The 18,744-nt window shown below is 39.4% G+C and overlaps 1 protein-coding gene across 1 annotated transcript in view; it reads right to left on the minus strand.

Annotated features, from left to right (window-relative positions):
- Positions 1 to 18,744, minus strand: part of LOC126237140 (glutamate--cysteine ligase catalytic subunit) — a 127,972-nt gene that overhangs the window by 48,083 nt on the left and 61,145 nt on the right. Inside the window, exon 7 of the mRNA XM_049946969.1 lies at positions 8,472 to 8,643. Coding sequence (XP_049802926.1) covers positions 8,472 to 8,643 — 172 coding nt within the window. The remainder of the gene's footprint in view (positions 1 to 8,471; positions 8,644 to 18,744) is intronic.

Below are 18,744 nucleotides of genomic sequence, written 5' to 3' on the forward strand. Positions count from 1 at the left end.
TTACTACAGATGCCAAATGTGAAAAGTATAGGTAAAGATATACATCAAAGGTAGATGAAACGTGGTAACTGGGTGCTTTAAAAGGCCGCCTACATCAGAAGCTGTAGGAGGAGAGGACTTTAGAGACATTTCAAAAATATCACCACTAAGTTTACTGATCATACTACCATAACAGTTGGAGACTTGGCAGCTATAGAATGGGTGAGTCTGTATAACAACTTATGCCAGAGAAAGGGAGTCATGCAAGATTGTTCTGAATGTCTTGTCTGAAACTTATTTTGAGAAGACAATTAAAGAACCAATGTTTAAGGCAATGTCTTTGAGCCCTAGTAAGTCCAGACACAACTTTTCGAAACAGGTAACATCAAGGAAGGAAATGTGATCAGGGGGCTGTGGTAGTATCAGTGACTCTGGGTATGGATAGTATTATTTGTTCATAAGAGTGACTGATTTCAAACTGCACAGTATCAAGTGGTCAACATCAAATATTCAGCTTTTAAGACAAAGTTGTGGAGCACAAATGGTTAAAACTCAAAAGCATTGTACAATATGCATTAGACAAGTATGTACCAAGTGATATGACAGATGGAAAGGATCCACCACAACTCTGATTTGCGTGAAGTCAAAATCTCGCAGGCAAACAGAACAGAAGCTGCACGACGCCAAAATGATCTGAAAAAGTCCTAAGAAATTTTTATCTTAAGTAAAATCAAAATGAGGATTGGACTCAACTATTCAGTACTCAATGACTATACCGGCACTGAAACAGAAGATGACAATGAAGAGTGAACTACTCCAAAATCTTTTCACCATGGAAGATCGTAATAAGGTTCCTCCTTTTCATCACTGCACGAATGCCAACGGCAGATATTGAAATAGCCAATAGTATAATAGAAATTAAACAAATTGCTCTACAGTGGAAACACAACTGAACTGGATGAGACACTTGTAAGACACAGGAGCAACAAAGTGTACTTAGTGATTGGATAAGCCGCAAGTTATTCCAGTTTTCAACAAGGATCATCTGGCAGACTCGGATAATTATAGGCCTATACTGCTGTTGTCAATCTGTTGTAGAATTATGGAACATGCTTTGCGATCACACATTAAGACATCTTTTGAGAATGATAATCCCCTTTACAACAATCAACATGAATTCTGCAAACCAAGAACTTACGACACTCAGCTCAGTCCATTGGTCCACGAGATCAATAGCACCACAGACAAAGGCATTCAGGCTGATGCCTAGTCCCTTGCCATCCAAAATGTAGTTCACACAGGTCCACACCATTGTTCTGGCAAACAAAATCACAAACTTGCCGAGTATTGGACCAGATTTCTGACTGGATACAAGGCTCCCTTGCACGTAGAATGCAACAGTCAGCCTTAATGGAGCAAAACCAAAGATGTAAATTTTATTTCGTAAGTACCTCAAGGAAGTGATATAGAGCTACTACCATTCACACACTCTGTGAGCTTGCTTGCGGATGACACTGTTGTCTATAGGAAGGTTGCAACACCTAAAGACTGTAATGAAACACAAGACGATCTGTAGAGGACCAACAACTGGTGCAAGGAAATGGTAGCTGACCCTGAATGCAAATAAATGTAACACACTGCACATAAATGTGCCACAAGATCCACGACTAATTACATTATAGGTGACTAATCGCTGGAAGAGTTTTCTTCTTCAGAGTGAAGTGCTAGTTCTGCAATGTTCACAGGAGAGCTTCTGTGAAGTTTGGAAGGTAGGAGACAAGACTGGTGGAATTAAAGCTGTGAGGATGGGTCCCGAGTCGGGCTTAGGTATCTCGGATGGTAGAGCACTTGCCGCGAAAGGCAAAGTTCCCGAGTTCGAGTCTTGGTCTGTCACAAAGTTTTAATCTGCCAGGAAGTTTCATATCAGTGCACACTCTGCTACAGAGTAAAAATTTCGTTCTGGAAACAGGCTGTGTCCCCACAATACCCTTTCTTCCTAGAGTGCTAGTTCTGCAAGGTTTGCAGGAGAGCTTCTGTGAAGTTTGGAAGATAGGAGACAGGATACTGGCAGAATTAAAACTGTGAGGATGGGTCCTGAGTCATGCTTGGGTAGCTCACTTGCCTGCGAAAGGCAAAGGTACCAAGTCTGAGTCTCGGTCCGGCACACAGTTTCAATCTGCCAGGAAGTTTCAGTCTTCTTCTTCTTCTTCTTCTTCTTCTTCTTTCCATTTTGCCTTTCCCAGTTTCCTTACATGTTCAGCATCGTTATATACTCTTACAACACAGAAAAAAAAGCACAACACACCACAAAGCAATTATCTGAATGGAATGTAAATGTTAGATGTGATTACATATGCAGACAAATAAATGATTACAATTTTAGAAAAATTGGAGGATCTGTTCAAGAGAAAGATATTCACAAATTGAACAAGACAGTAACACAGTGGTCCACCTCTGGCCTTTATACAAGCAGTTATATGGCTTGGTATTGATTTATACAGTTGTTGGATGCCCTCCTGAGGGATATCATGACAAATTTTGTCCAATTGGCATATTAGATTGTCAAAATTCCAAGCTGTTTGGAGGGACCTATCCATAATGCTCCAAACGTTCTCAATTGGGCAGAGATCCAATAACCTTGCTGACCTAGTTCGGGTTTGGAAAGCACTCTCGCCGTGTTCAGATGGGAATTACCTTGTTGAAATGTAAGCCCAGGATGGCTTGCCATGAAGGGCAACAAAACAGCTGGCAGAATATCGTCAACATACCACTGTGCTGTAGGAGTGCCACAGATGGCAACCATAGAGGTGCTGCTATGAAAAGAAATGGTACCCCAGATCTTAACTCCTGGTTGTCAACCTGTATGGTGGACAACATTCAATTTGGTATCCAATCGTTGTCTGGGGCATCTCCAGACATGTCTTCACTTGTCATCGGGGCTCAATTCAAAGTTCGACTCAACACTGTAGACAGTTCTGCTCCAGTCAATGAGATTCCAGGCCAAAGATGTGTCCGGAGGACGTCCCGAACAGTAGTAGAATAACACCCTGACTATTGCCTGCCATAAGTCTCAACAACCAGAAGTGATGGTCTCGAGTGCCATTCTTTTCACAGCAGGACCCCTTTGGTCGTCATCTGTGGCACACTAACAGCAAAGCAGTACATCAACATATTCTACACTCTGTTTTGTTGCCCTTCATGGCTAACCCTCCTGGCACAGTTAATAAAATGTTCCAGGCTATTATGCTGTGGTCTAATAGATTTCATGTTAAAACTCGACATTTCCTCTCCACCTGCGGAGGACATTTTTAAAGGGGATCACCGCTCTTTTGAATGTCCGATTCACAGCCTGGCTCACTGCTGACTACAGTAAAATACCGCTTCCACAAGCTTCCGCACAGTGGTGTGATGTCACATGTTTTGAATATGTGAGGGCAATTGTTGTCGACTGCCATCACCCACGTTTGCTATCATCCCATGGTGGAAGATTGGTACACATCTTCTTCATCAGAATCCAAGTTTCATTCGATTTCATGCTCTCCTTCTTCCTATTGAAATTCCTGGGGTGTTTTACAAACTATATGGCCTCTCTGTATAGCCTTTCATGGTATCCGCTTGTGGTTGCCAATACTTGAGTCCTATCAAAATGAATGTGCTGGTCTCCACGCTGCAAAGCATGTTCTGCAACAGCTGATCTGTAAATCTTCCCTCTTCTGCAATTGCCCTTATGCTCTTCTAGTCGTTTTTTGACAGTTCTTTTTGTAGTATTCACGTACACCTCCCTACAATTACACAGAATCCTATAAATTCCAGCTTTTTCCAGTTGTTGACGAGCTCCCTTGACCAATTTTAGGTGATCTACCTTCCATGTGGGTGTGTGTAGATTACCATGATGTTCTGCTTTTTTAAGATTTTTCCTGTGCAGTGAGTCACTTCCTTAATAAAGGGGCAGAAAACTTTTTAATTTCACTGGCGCTTGAGCAGAGCTATGATTTCTACACAGTGGTCTTAATGCTCTTTTCACTCCAGCGAACGAATAACCATTCTTGAACAATGCATTGGTGAGATGTTTTAATTCTGTGTCAAGTAGCTCTGGTTCACTGACTACCCTTTCTCTGTCCACCAACTTTTTATGATGCCTCACTTTTGTTGGTGGGTACTACAAAAAGGACTGTCAAAAAACGACTAGAAAGCACAAGGGCAAGTACAGAAGAGGGGAGGTTGAAAAGTCAGATGTTGCAGAATATGCTTTGTAGCCACGAGACCAACACATTCTTCTGCTAAGACTCAAGTACTGGCAGCCACAAGCGGATACCTGAAAGGTTGTACAGAAAGGCCATAGAGACTGTAAAACACTCCAGGAATTTCAATAGAAAGGAGGAGGGCGTGAAATTGAATGTCATTTGGACTCTGGTGAAGAATGTGTGTACCAGTCTTCCACCATGGGAAGATAGCAAATGTGGATGTTATCAGTCAACAACAATTGCACTCACATATTCAAAACATGTGACATCACACCACTGTGTGGAAGATTGTGGAAGCGGAATTTTGCTGTAATCAGCAGTGAGCCAGGCTGTGAATCGGACATTCAAAAGAGCGACAAGCCCCCTTGAAAATGTCCTGTGCAGATCAGAACAAAAAGTCAGGTTTTAAGGTGAAACCCATTCAACCAAGGCACAACAGCCTGGAAAATTTTATTAACTGTGACATTTCCGGCCATGATAGTTCATATTTTACAATCCATCCTGGGCGTACATTTCAGCAAGCTAACAGCTACCTACATATGGGAGACTTTCTACTGCTTGTCTTTGTGCTAGTCGAACCCTGTCTAGGCCAGCAAGGTTGCCAGATCCCTCCCTAACTGAGAATGTTTGGAGCATTATGGGCAGAACCCTTCAACCCTCTCAGGATTTTGACCATCTAACATACCAATTGGACAGAATCTGGCACACCATTCCTCAGGAGGACATCCAACAATTCTGTCAATCAATGCCAAGCCGAATAACTGCTTGCAAGGGCCAGATGTGAACAAGCACATTACTGACTTGCTCAATTTGTGAAGCTCTTCCTCTTGAATAAATCATACAATTTTTCTGAAATTATAACCATTTGTTTGTCTATACATGTATATTACATCTACTGATTTCTGCCTCATTCAGATAATTCCTTTGTTTGTCTTAGAGTAACATCAGTTTTGGCATCTGGTAGTCAAATGTGCCTTCCTGATATCACTACTCTTCCCCAAAAGGAATCTGTGTACCCTAACTGTCTGTATCTTGTGTAAATCTCATGTCCACAAACATTTTCTAAATGTTTGTGTAACACGCGATGCAGTAGAAGGGTATCAGCCCAGTATTTACCTCTTTGATCTGTGGCTGCTTCACCTATCTGGGTGGGTTTATCGCCGGAAACAGTAAATACCATAAAGAAAAATGTGTAGGAGTAACTGTCTTGAGTTACCTGAAGTGGAATGACCACATAAAACAAACAGCAGGAAAAGCACATTCCAGACAGAGACTGGGAGAATCTTGAAGGAAGTGTAATTCACCCACGAAAGAAATAGTTCACAAAACACTCATTTAAACGATGCTTCAGTACTGTTCATCAGTCTAGGACCATTACCTAAGTTGGGTTGATTGTGGAAGGGAGGAGGGGGGGGGGGAGGAGGGGGGGGGAGAGAGAGAGACCATCTAAGTGCAGTGCACTTCATCACTGGATCATTTATTGGGCACGGGAGCATTTTGGAGACGCTCAATAAACTCCAGTGGCAGATGCTACAAGAGAGGTTTTGTGCATCACAGAGAGGTTTACTACTGAAATTTCAGGAGTTTATGTTCTAATAAGAGTTAGGCAACACATTACTTTCTCTCTAAAATATCTCACAAAATGATCACAACAAGAAAATCAAGGAAATTAGATGTCTTAGGGAGCTTTACTGACAATTATTCTTCCCACATACCATTCGTGACTGGAACAGGAAAGAGCAGGAATGATACTGGTATCAAAAATGCCTTCCACCATACACAGTAAGGAAGCTTGCAGAGCTTAGATGCAGATGTACCACCTCCTATGGTGTAAGGGAGAAAGTACCTTATTTGTAAAACAATATCATTTTAAACACTTTATGCTATTACATCTGATGTTTCTAAGCAGAGGACTACCTTTCCTGGTGTATAGTTTACCCTGATAGTTCCCTCAAGATCAAACTATCAAATGAATTCATCATCTGTTATGCAAATATGCGTGTTATCTTAAATCAGATGTGGAGTCTTCGAGTTATGAAATTCCTTATCTGCTCCAATCTCCTGAGTGCACTACAAATGACCCAACACATGTAACGAGCAGAGAAATCTGAACACCCCAGAGACCTATCTTTGCACACAGCATCAAAGGAAGGAGATGTTACACTGTTGAGTACCAAGTCATGTCAAACTGTGAGATGGAGCAGATAAGGAGGATTGTAAAATACTCACAGTGGCCTTCGTGGCCTTGTGTCATTGAAAGGAAAAATGTTGAAGTGATAGGCAACAAGCAGCAGGTGGTGAAGTTCACTTCCCACCCATGGAGTAGCTCCTTTCACTCACTAACACATAAAAAAAGTCCTGTTAATTCACCTCCACATTGATATTACTCTCTGGCATATTAATTCCTCCTTTGAGGAGATATTCATTAGTGTCCAATGTCCACAATGTACAAACATTGGTACACCTAGTCAGGTAAGAGTGGGCATCCCATGGTTTGATGTTGAAAATATGAACTGGCTACTGAACTTTTGCATCTCTTCTTGGATTCTCCAAAAAGTGTTGGGGAAGAATAACTAATATAGACTTTTCAAGATTATTACGTTATACCTGAGACAACACTGCCATGCACCCTTAAGCCAAGCAACAACAAAAAAATCTGTTCCTAACAATTACTGATTCTGGTAAAGTAACAACTATGCAGAACGCTCTTCAGACACTATACAGCTTGTATCTATAACAAAAATCATCAAATCCAAGCAGATAACAGAAATATTTACAAAATGAAAAATGAAAATGTTAAAGTGTCTTTAGAAAATTGCTATGAGCAGTTACATGTTACACAGAAAATAGGTCTTTAGTAGTTTATTAGTCTTAGGAATGGTAACACTGCCACTAATGTAGATAAACAATTGTTCCAGGAATTATTTCTCAAAAAATGAAGTCTCTGGTACTTCTAACCATGATACATGTTACTATGTTGAAAACAGAGTGGATACGACAGTAACAGCAATGTTTTTGTAGATTGGTATACCGGTATTTGAACCCAACACTGTGACAGTCACCAATAGTCACCTCTACATTTCCCTGAGTTCCTTCAGTGTGGTTTCCAATAATCAGTACATTTATGAAAGAGTTTATAACATGTGTAACTTCTCGAAATAATTGTCCTTGCTGTTTTCCATAACGCAACAGTGTTTCCTTCTACATTTAGTCTATGTTTCTCTCTTGATGATTGAGAGAAAATTGCTTCGCCTGGCGTTCCTATGGGCTGTGCTGCCTAATTATTTTCCAATATCACAGCCAGTTGCTCACACACATCCATCACCCTTAAGTAAACTTTCATAATCACACTCCCATGTCTCACATGAAACTAACATTAGGATCTGAATGTTGCCTCAGACAGTTCCTAAGTGAAAAGGCAAATGAAATAAACCTAAAGTTTCACTTCAACCCATGTAAATAATTTACAACTTTTATAATGCTTGCATTAAAAATTATCATCTGCAACACTCAGGCCAATCATGATTGTGACCATTATGGCATACTTACTAGCATTTAATCCATGAATAATAACTTCAGCAAGCTAATCTCTGTAGAAGATTACCACCATTACATCCCCCTCCCCCTTTCACCAAGTATATTTTGTACTTTCTGGCCATATGAGTCAACTGTTATTTCCAGGATGCTTTGTTGGCTCATGGCGGCACTCTTAAATGGCAGCAAAGAGTATCATACCAAATCTCAAGTATTTACAAGTTAACTTCCTGAGTAGCTACTAAAAGGTTATCAAGAACTTACAAAACCTCGCTAACTATAGTGGTTTTTATCTGGCTTTTTAATGATGCAAAGATATTCTATGACTGTAAGAACCAAAATGTTATTTGTTTCCTGATAATCAATGAAAAATTAAAAGAGTTGTATGTAATATGTCATTCTCATGTAATTCTCTCAGGATCTATTTGAGCAGACTGTATCACACTCAGGTATCTAATTGATCTTCAAATGTATTCTCATTTAGGACTGAAGTTACACAAAAACACAAGCCAGTAGGTACTAGACAAGCCTTCCAGAAGTTTTTACATTGAACTAAATTTCAATAAGACAGAATAAAGTAGGAATTCCCTAATATCCAGTGCATTAACAATGATTAGTTTTGTTAAGTCAATTACTCCAGGTCAAGGTCTACACTTCCAAAAATCTTACCCTGATATAACAGTGACAGTAAAGGCAAGTTCACAATACACTTACCTCAAAGTGATCAGTATCATTTTTGTCATCTTGATGGATCCTCTCACTGAAGAGTGAAACTGAATCGCGAATGAACAAGTGTGCAATATGCTGTGCAAGAAGAGGGTCTATGTCAGCTTGTAGAAGTTGTTCATAAATTTCTTCATCCTTCACTACTGGGACATCATTGTACCTAATCAATAAACAAATTATTTTTTATTACTTACTGCCTTCATTGGACCACTCTACTCAATTACATAAAAGTTTATACAAGGAGGTATTATTATTCAATAATAAAATTCAGTTCAACCAAAACAGCTCAATAATACAATGTTTACATAGAGAATTATTATAATTTATTACCGTACTTACCTGATTATAAGACTGAGGTCTTTCTCCAAATCTGTCATTCAAAAAATATGGGTTCCTTTCATATTGCAGATTAAACTATTGCTGCTGAGGTCAATGTTTTTCACATTGTTTAACAGATTAATATAGGGGCCATCTTACATTTACAGGTGAAGCTTTGGCTATTGAGGTTTTGTACTAATTTATTTTCAACAATTCCAAAGGATAGGGCATATGAACAATACTTGCATTTGAATAGGCTAGAGATTTCCTGATACGCCGTAGTGCTCGATACATTATCGACCTTGCTCGAATGACAATGTGACATTCGACTCGCGTCGCTAGTGCAAGGGATATGCAAGAAAGTATGAACTAGCCATTACAACAATATAATGCTCTACTTAAAAATTCACAATTTTGTGAAACACAGGAGAAAACAACATTGAATTTTATCAACTTGCAAACTTTTTTGTATCTGAACAGGGTTGTAATGAATATTCTCATAAATTTAAGGATACTGTATACACACATTTATGCTGCTTTTTAAGTAAAGGTAACATTCAAAGGCGAAAATCCTGTCCTTCGAAAACCATTACTCGGTTCTGATCCCAAGTCAATATTTTATTTGGTTATGAGAAATTAACAATTTACCAAGTAGGTTGCTAATTAGAAATTTGGTCAGTCACACCAGAATACCGTAGAAAATTATTACCAGCTTTTTATCAGGTTTAGAACAAGATGATGATATTCAGATGGAACAAGAAGGAGAAATGATCCAGAATGAAATGTCTAACAAATGACATAAATCGTATTACACTGATAGTAACTGTTGTTGTGACAATAAATTACAGTGGATAGACCCTTTGTGGAGATAGTATGAACAGACTTCACTAGATCGCGGGACGAGTGAAAAGTGACATAGCTTGGCTGATAACTACGAGTAGATGAGAGTGGGGAGGGGAGTCTTGAGCATGCGGAAATTTCATCGAGCAGCCAACCACGGGAAAGTATACTGTGTACTTTGACTTTTTATGAACATCTATCATGTTTCAGATGTAGTTTGCCTGACACTGTCTGCACTCAGAATCAAACTGACCTCAAAATTGGACAAATACTCAACAATAGCAACATGTCTGCAGGAGATGCTAAGTCTAGATGGAGGCCAATGGTGTACTTATATGTTTCGTAAGCAATGTTGTCGTTGCTCATCATGCGGTACAAAGGGAACAATTAGGTGCGTGTCAGCTGCTGGATCTACACAGTCAACAAAAGAATGACAGGCAGATGATATATTCGTAGGCAAGAGACATTGTAATATTCTCTACAGGCAGATGATATAGTCGTAGGAAAGAGACATTGTAACATTCTGACATCAATATTGAAGCAAAATGCACTATATCTATGGGGGGGGCTAACTTCTCATTCCCAGAGTAACCGCAACCTCAGATATCACAACATATTTGGAAGAAACAGTCAAATATTTGTGAGAACAGAGATATGACTTTCAGCGCTATCCCAATATGATGACGACAATGATGATTAAAAATAGTGGTACTACAGATGACAGGCCAAGTAAACAAAAAAGGCAGCGAAGATAGAAATTAATGTACACAATTTCTTTTTTTTAGAAGATACCTGTTCATTAATAATTTCAATGTAATATCAATAGGGCCTACATATAATTTTTTAAGTTATTTACCATTAATTGTTGTTATGAAAGGAAAACCCCTCTTCGACTCAACTACACTGAAGTGATAAAAGTCATAGGATACCTCCTAATATCGTATCGGACCCCCCTCTATCCAGTATAGTGCAGCAACTTGACGTGGCATTGACTCAAATCTTTGGAAGTCCCTGCAGAAATAATGAGCCATGCTGCTTCTATAGCCACTCATAATTGCCAAAGTGTTACAAGTGACCTCTAGATTTTATCCTATAAATGGGCAATCTGGGTGGTCAAATCATTTGCTCGAATTGCCTAGAATGTTCTTCAAAGCAATCGCGAGCAATTGTGGTCCTCCTGACATGGCACGTTGTCATCCATAAAAATTCCATCGTTGTTTGGGAACATGAAGTCCATGAATAGCTGCAAATGGCCTCCAGCTAGCTGAACATAACGATTTCCAGTCAATGATCAATTTATTTCAGCCACAGCACCCAGTCCATTTCATGTAAATACATCCCACACCATTATGGAGCCATCACCAGCCTGCACAGTCCCTTGTTGACAACTTGAGTTCATAGCTTCAAGGAGTCTGTGCCACACTCAAACCCTACCAGCTACTGCTACCAACTGAAATCAGGACTCTTCTGACCACCACAATTTTGCAATCATCTAAAGCGCAACTGATATGGTCATGAGCCCAGGAAAGGCCCTGCAGGCAATGTCATGCTGTTAGCAAACACACTAGTGCCAGCTGTCTGTTGCCATAGCCTATTAATGCCAAATTTCATCACACTTTCCTAACACACACGTTCATCATACATCCCACACATTCATTTCTGCTATTATTTCACGGAGTGTTGCTTGTCTGTCAGCAATGACAACTCTATGCAGATGCCGCTGCTCTCAGAAGATATATGAAGGCCATAGGCCACTGCGTTATCCCTTGTGAGGGGTAATGACTGAAATCTGGTATTCCCGGCACTCTCTTGACACTACAGTAGCACTATTACTGTCAGGGTCTCCCACGCCGGACCGGCCTGAGAGGACGAACCAGATGATGAGTGTCCCACAATGGTTCCTTTTCTCCCCTATCCATTCTCATAGCCCTTCCCCAAGTCCCCAGATATTGAACCCAAGGTGTGATGTGATCCATGTAGGGGATGCATGGCACATGTGAAGATGTGTCACTAACCAAACCTCAAGGACACCTGAGTAATTACCTTTATACCTCAATTCCATGGTGTTGACCGAATAAAGCCTCAATTCTTCTGGGACCAAAATGAAGAACATGGAAAATAAAACAAAAACTGAGGGACTTGATGGGACCTTAAACACAGAAGCACTGGGGTTGGAACCTACAGAAGCAGTTTCCACAATTGGATTGGGTGAAAATAATAATAATAATAATAATAATAATAATAATAATAATAATATTGGAAGGAAGGTAGAGGATGGCTCCCTAAACATAAATGGCGCAAACTAAAAGGTCTTGAACCTAAGAGCTCCAAAAAAGGAATCTCTAAGAGTGAAGGTTGTAATCAGACCCCTTCTACCTCTAAGACAGGAACAAGAAAATAAGGGAGGAGACTAATGCTCCCACTTCTCAGAACAAACAAATCCAGAAAAAGTCAAGGCAGGAAAGAGAGAAACAGATCTATAGTAATGCAGCCTTGATTTTTCAGGATGGCAGTTACTCAGCAGGGACAGCCACTGGTCAATATCACTGGGGACACACGTCCAGGACCCAAAGTCAGGAGGATCTATCTTGACAAATGTGTTCTTATCTTTGTCTGTGAGGGAATGGGAACAGCAGAGAGGTTTAAGGAGATGATGCCAAAGATATTTCCATGGGAGTAGGCGAAGCTGCTGACCAAGAGAGTGGCTGAGCTCTCAATACCACAAAGGTATCAATTTGGGTACCAAAACTCCTTAATGATATTCCTCCAAAGACTCCATTCAAGAAAATAAGAGTGCACAATTAGAAGGGCTCAACAGGGGGTTCGACGGAGGGGGGAGAATCAACCAAAAAGTTGTTGTACTGCATGGCAAAATCCTTGTGGTGGAAGCTGGTGAAAAATCCCTGGCAGCAATGCAAGAACAGGACCTGAAATAGTACCTAGGGTTCTCACCATTTATCATCAGCATACTCAAAGAGATCAGAAGTGACCATGGTGACAAGGTGGAGGCTGCAACTGTTGTAGATAAACTGCCACCCTTAGTCATCTTCTTGGAAGGTGAGAGGTGGATGTCACACTGATCCAGGAACCCCATCTATATAAAGGGGGTGTTTCAGTCTCTGAGGAACTGGAGACAAACTGATTTATGTTAGAAATCTAAAGCTCCCACCGAACATGCCTGTACATTAAGAATGGAATTTAATTTATGTCGATGCCAGACTTCTGGCCCACTGACTTAGTGACCATCAGGATAAAATACGAGGAAGGAAGAATGAGGGAAACAGTATTGGCCTCAACTTATCTTCCTTTTGAGGACAGTACTTCTCCTTCCCAGGAAGTGAGGAGATTGGTAGATAGCTGTTTATAGTACAATGAACAACTGCTGGTTGTTTGTGATGCCAACACCCACAACTTGCTGTGGAGAAGCAGCGATACCAACTGCAGAGGTGAGCACCTACTCTAATTTCTCCTAGAATAAGTCAAAAATTGAGAAATTCAGGAAATTGCTCAAAGACATGAACTGGATAGATGTTTACAATACTTCTGACTCAAATGGAAAATACAAAGCATTCATTAATAAAGTTACCTCCACTTTTGAAAATTGTTTTCCCCTAAAGATAACTCAAATCACACAGAAGTCAAAAAATAAACCGTGGATTACACAAGGAATAAAGATATCATGTGGGACAAAGAGGAGACTGTATCAAGTATCAGCTCCGATGTTAGAATTGTAATGCATTTCAAAGAATACAGCAAAATATTGAAGCAAGTAATCCAGAAATCGAAGCAGCACTATTATGAGATAAAGATAATTACATCAGGTAACAAAATAAAAACTGTATGGGATATAGTAAAGACAGACATAGGTGGGGCCAAAAAGGAAGAGGAAGAGATAGCTCTAAAAATAAATGAGACTTTGGTAACAAATGTATGTAGTGTTGCAAACCTCTTAAAAAAGTACTTCATTTCTGTTACTGACAGCTTGGGGTTATCAGGTTAGGTGAACAGTGCAATGGAGTATCCGAGACCAGTCTTAAAAATAACTTCAGTAAAATGGAATGACACTCACGTCTCCCAAAGAAGTAGCATCCATCATAAAATCCTTAAAATCTAAGTTTGTCAGTGGGCATGATAATATGCTCATGCAAGTTGACTTCTATCTTAAGTTACTTGTGTAATCGATCTATTATCAGCAGAACATTTCCAGACTGGCTAAAATAAGGTTAAGCCTCTTTACAAGAAGGGGGATAATGAGGTATCATCAAACTATGGAGCAATTTCACTTTTGCCAGCTTTCTCAAAAATATTTGAATAGGTTGTGTTCAAGTGTGTCCTTAAGCATCTGACTGCAAATAATATACTGTCCAAGTCACAATTTGGATCTCTTAAGGATTCTGATACAGAGAAAGCTATTTACACTTACAGTGAGAATGTACTTAATTCATTAGATAATAAATTAGAGGCTACTGGCATTTTCTGTGACCTGTCAAAAGCCATTGACTGTGTGAACCACATTATTCTCTTAAGTAAATTCGAATATTATGGTGTCACCGGTAATGCTGCGAAATGGTTCGAGTCTTATCTATCTAACAGAAAACAAAGGGTGTTGTTGCGAAATACCTGTGCAGTAAGCAGTCAGTCTTCATCTGACTGGGAATTAATTACATGTGGTGTTCCTCAAGGTTCCATCTCGATTCCATTGCATTTTCTTGTGTACATTAATGACCTCTCATCTGTTACATTACAAGATGCTAAGTTTGTTTTGTTTGCAGATGATACAAACACTGCAATAAGTAGCAAGTCAAGTACAGATTTAGAAATAGCTGCTGATCAAATTTTCACTGACATGAATAAGTGGTTTAAAGCTAATTCACAGTAATTAAACTTTGAGAAGACCCGCTACATGTAGTTCAGAACTTGTAAGAGATTTCCTTCCAACATTTGTATACCATATGAAGACATGCACATCGAAGCGGTTGACTGTGTTAAATTCCTGGGATTACAACTCGATAATAAAATTAAGTTGGGAAGGGCATATCACAGAATTGCTTAAACAAGTCTGTATTTGCAGTGAGAATGATGTCAGATGTAAGAGATATAAATATAAAAAAAATTGCATACTTTGCTTACTTGCATTCTATTTTGTCATATGGGATCATATTTTGGAGCAACTCGTCAAAACGAGCAAAAGTCTTTAGGGTGCAAAAGCAGGTGATAAGAATCATTTGTGGTGTAAATTCAACATCATGTAGAAACCTGTTAAAGGAACTTTATATTCTAACCACTGCTTCTCAGTATATTTATTCCATAATGAAATTTGTTGCAAGTAATACATCTCTATTTCCAACCAATAACTACATACATAGTATCAATACTAGGAATAAGAATGGTCTACATAAAAGACCTATAATCACTTGCCTTGGTTCAAAAAAGGGGTCTAATATTCAGGGACACACATTTTCAATAAATTGCCAGCAACCATTAAAAACTTTGTTTCAGATAAAGCACAGTTTAAACAGAGTTTGAAAAACTTTTCGATAATCATCTCGTTTTTGGGTCTATGGAATGAAAACTGAATCTAATCTAATGTGGTGATAACCACACCAGGCGTTTAAGCTAATGTCCTTTTATAGTTAAAACAGATAAACAATACTACGAAAAATATAAAGCAGATCACTCTTATGTGAAAACTTACAATTCTAATCTTGTACGTACAGGGCCAAGTAGTACATAACTGGCATAGTTAGGCCTGAAGAAAGGACAAAAGCTTTGGTCACAAGTTAATATTACAGGCTACTTTTGTCAAGGATACACAGATGGTTAAATCATAGTAATACTTGGCAAATTTGCTAGTACTGTTAGAACAGTGGCATAATATGCACTAGATTTGTAGAAAACTGCTGCAGAAAATAGTATATAAGGGTTAGTTCCAAGAAAACTGTTTTAGTACCATTTACAAGGAAGCAAATCCAGCACACATACTGGAAACTCAAACTGCTCAATGGAACTCCTCATACACGGAATATATGTTCCAAGGCAAACAGTACTCTTATGAGCACTAGAAGGAGCTATGGGAAAAAACTGGTGTCTAAATCCAAGGAGTTTGTACTGGATATACATCACTGTAGTACAACCTATGATAATTTATGGAAATACAGTAAGATGGAATAAAACAAAACAGAAGATGGTTGTTTATAAGCTTTGCAAGGTAAGACTGGCTTGCTAAGCCACAACAGGCGGAGTCAGCAGCACACCAACAGCTGGAATGGAGACCAAGCTGCACATGCCCCCATTACACCTTTGGGTTACACTGCAGGCAACAGCAGGGGCATACCGGTCAAAAATTGTAAATAACTGGATTCCTTTAGGATATCCAGAATCTCTCACAAATATAGTGAGTGTGGAAAATATAGGAATGGTTAGGGAAATGCTGGCTGACTGTACAGTAACTTCCATCTGCTTCAATTAACCTTTCAATGTAACAATTGAAGAAGGGAGCAATGGAAGAATGAACCACATCATCTTCAGGAGACACAGTCTGATTTACTGACAGGTCAAAAACAGAGGAACACACTGGAGCTGTAGTATACAGGGTACAGCCAGACTAGAGAGAAAGCAGTCTCCATAGGGAAGCTGGTCACAATATTCCAGGCAGAAATATCCACTATCAGAGGAGAATTTGTGTGTGTGTTAAGGGATTTTAGCATGTACATTTATTCAGGCAGCCAAGCTGCTCTGAAGTATCTATCAACCCTTGGAACAAGATCAAAGATCATTGTAGAATGCCATGAAGCCCTAGCATGACTACGGGAAAGCAACAGGATAAACCTGCTGTGGGTCCCTGATCACTCAGGAATTAGTGACAATGAACAAGCTGATAAGACTGGCCCAGACAGATTCCAATTATTGGACCGGAACCTGTCCTAACAACCACTAAGACGATAGTAAATTCAAAACTATGAAGCCAGATCTGGTGGCAGCTCAGAGCATATTGGACTACAGTCCAAAACAAAAACATGGCAAACTAATGAAGCTGAAGGCACATTTCAAGAGATGATGTGTAATCATGAACTTTAAAACATGGCATAATAACAGTTTAACAAACTTAGCCATTTCGGAAATGCTTCCACCCTTGACCTGAAAGCCAATGATCATGCCCTTTTGGATGTCAGATAAATCATTCCGTTTCCACAATAGAACAATGACTGCACTGTTTTTCACATCCCCTCCTCCCCCCCCCCCTGCACCCTCGCACTCCCCTCCTGACATGCTTCATATACCATCCATTGCTAGTGCTACCACTGCTGTCTGTAAGTGGTTATTGCACACTGATGCTCAACATAGGTGGTGTTCAATATTATGAAAAGGATAGTTGCTACTCACCATAAAGTGAAATGGTGAGTCGCAGAGGAGCACGAGAAAAAGCCTGTTGGAAAGCGAGCTTTTGGGCAACATGACCCCCCCCCCCACACACACACACACACACACACACACACACACACACACACACGCGCGTGCACGAACACAGTCTCTGGCAGCTGAAGCCATGTGACAGTCACACTAATGTGACTGGACTGTCTAGTAATGGATCTACTACTACTACTACTACTACTACTACTACTACTACTAATTAAGGGTAGTGGTTAGCTTTAGCAGAATCACAGGGCAGTTTCTATTTATGCCATTACATCTGTTAGATTCACAAGTTTGAAATTATACTATTTGGTGCCAATCAGGCCTTTTTAGAAGTTATGAAATCAGTTTTATTAATGTAATCCTGGAGCTCTCATAATTCTGCCTAAATATGAGCCCTGTTCCTCTCTGGTCTTATGTCATCTTCTTAGCCAAGCCATTACGGTTTTTTTGTCTCAAATAGGATACTTGCGAGTTTGTCGCTTTAAATGATAACACATTTTACACATTTCAATGTAAAAAAACCCCAAACAAGGGGGGGGGGGGGAGAGTTTACCTGCATAACATCTGTCTTCCACATTGGTGTGTATTTTTTAAGCCTAATAATTTTACTTGTCTTTTATAAAAAAAGTTTTCTTGCTATAAGTCCTAGCTCCGAATGGCACAGTATTGAGTGTTATATGGGCAGCCCCTTTATCTGAAATTACGGTCCTGTGTTTCTAATGTTCTCGTTCTAGTGGTATATGATACGAAAAATCTGTTTATGTACTGCATCTGTGTGTCGTATTATACACCTTGTCTTCTCATTTTAAATTTACTGCCTTCATTTATATTTTACTTCGGCAAAATTTTAGGATAAGTTATTGCACAGGTGTTGCCCCTAGTAATTCCATCTTACAATGTTTTATGTGCATTACATTTATAAAGTTTTAATGGGTATGTATATCCAGTTTATGATCTCGCATTCTTGTGACTGCTGCGTCGCAGCACCACCTATTGAGGTGATTCTGTATTAGGCTTCAGTACTAGCACACGACGCTGTAGTGCATTATGCTTACTATCTGAGCCCCCATCTTACTCTGTTTCTCGCTCTTGTGAACGGGAACCTGTTATGCATATCTTGGTGCCTCTCGCCTCCATCTAGAAAAGGTAATGATTTTACTATTTTATATTTCTAGTTTTTACTGAGTTTAACGAAGGCGATGTTGGCCTGATATATTCGACGATGGCCTTTGGCTACACTGACTAAAGGATTCTTCTAAGAAATACCAAATTAAGGTACTTGCTCTTTCAATATTTGATCTGTTTATACATGGTTAGGTTATACAAGTCTGCACAACACAATCGCGATTCTTAAATAGATGTATTTGTTCTCTGTTTTCTATGTAGACAACCTGAAAATGCCTAATAAGGCAGAACGTGTCGTTGAAAAATAGAAAAACTAAAATTGCAACCAAGACTGTTTTTAACGAATACTGTTAAGCACTGATTTGTATGCCACATATGGATTGGACGAATTTCCGATTATACTTTTGTTGTTCTAATTATCCTGGACAAATAAATTAAGCAATTTACTAAGAATTTGCATCAATTATCAATGGCTGCTGTACTCCTAAAAAGTTAATTGACAATGAAGATAACGAACTAGTTCTGCAAATTTGTACATTACTAACAAAGTGTTTATTTTGTA

The sequence above is a fragment of the Schistocerca nitens genome, chromosome 2 (assembly GCF_023898315.1).
Source record: "Schistocerca nitens isolate TAMUIC-IGC-003100 chromosome 2, iqSchNite1.1, whole genome shotgun sequence".
Taxonomy (NCBI): Eukaryota; Metazoa; Arthropoda; class Insecta; order Orthoptera; family Acrididae; genus Schistocerca; species Schistocerca nitens.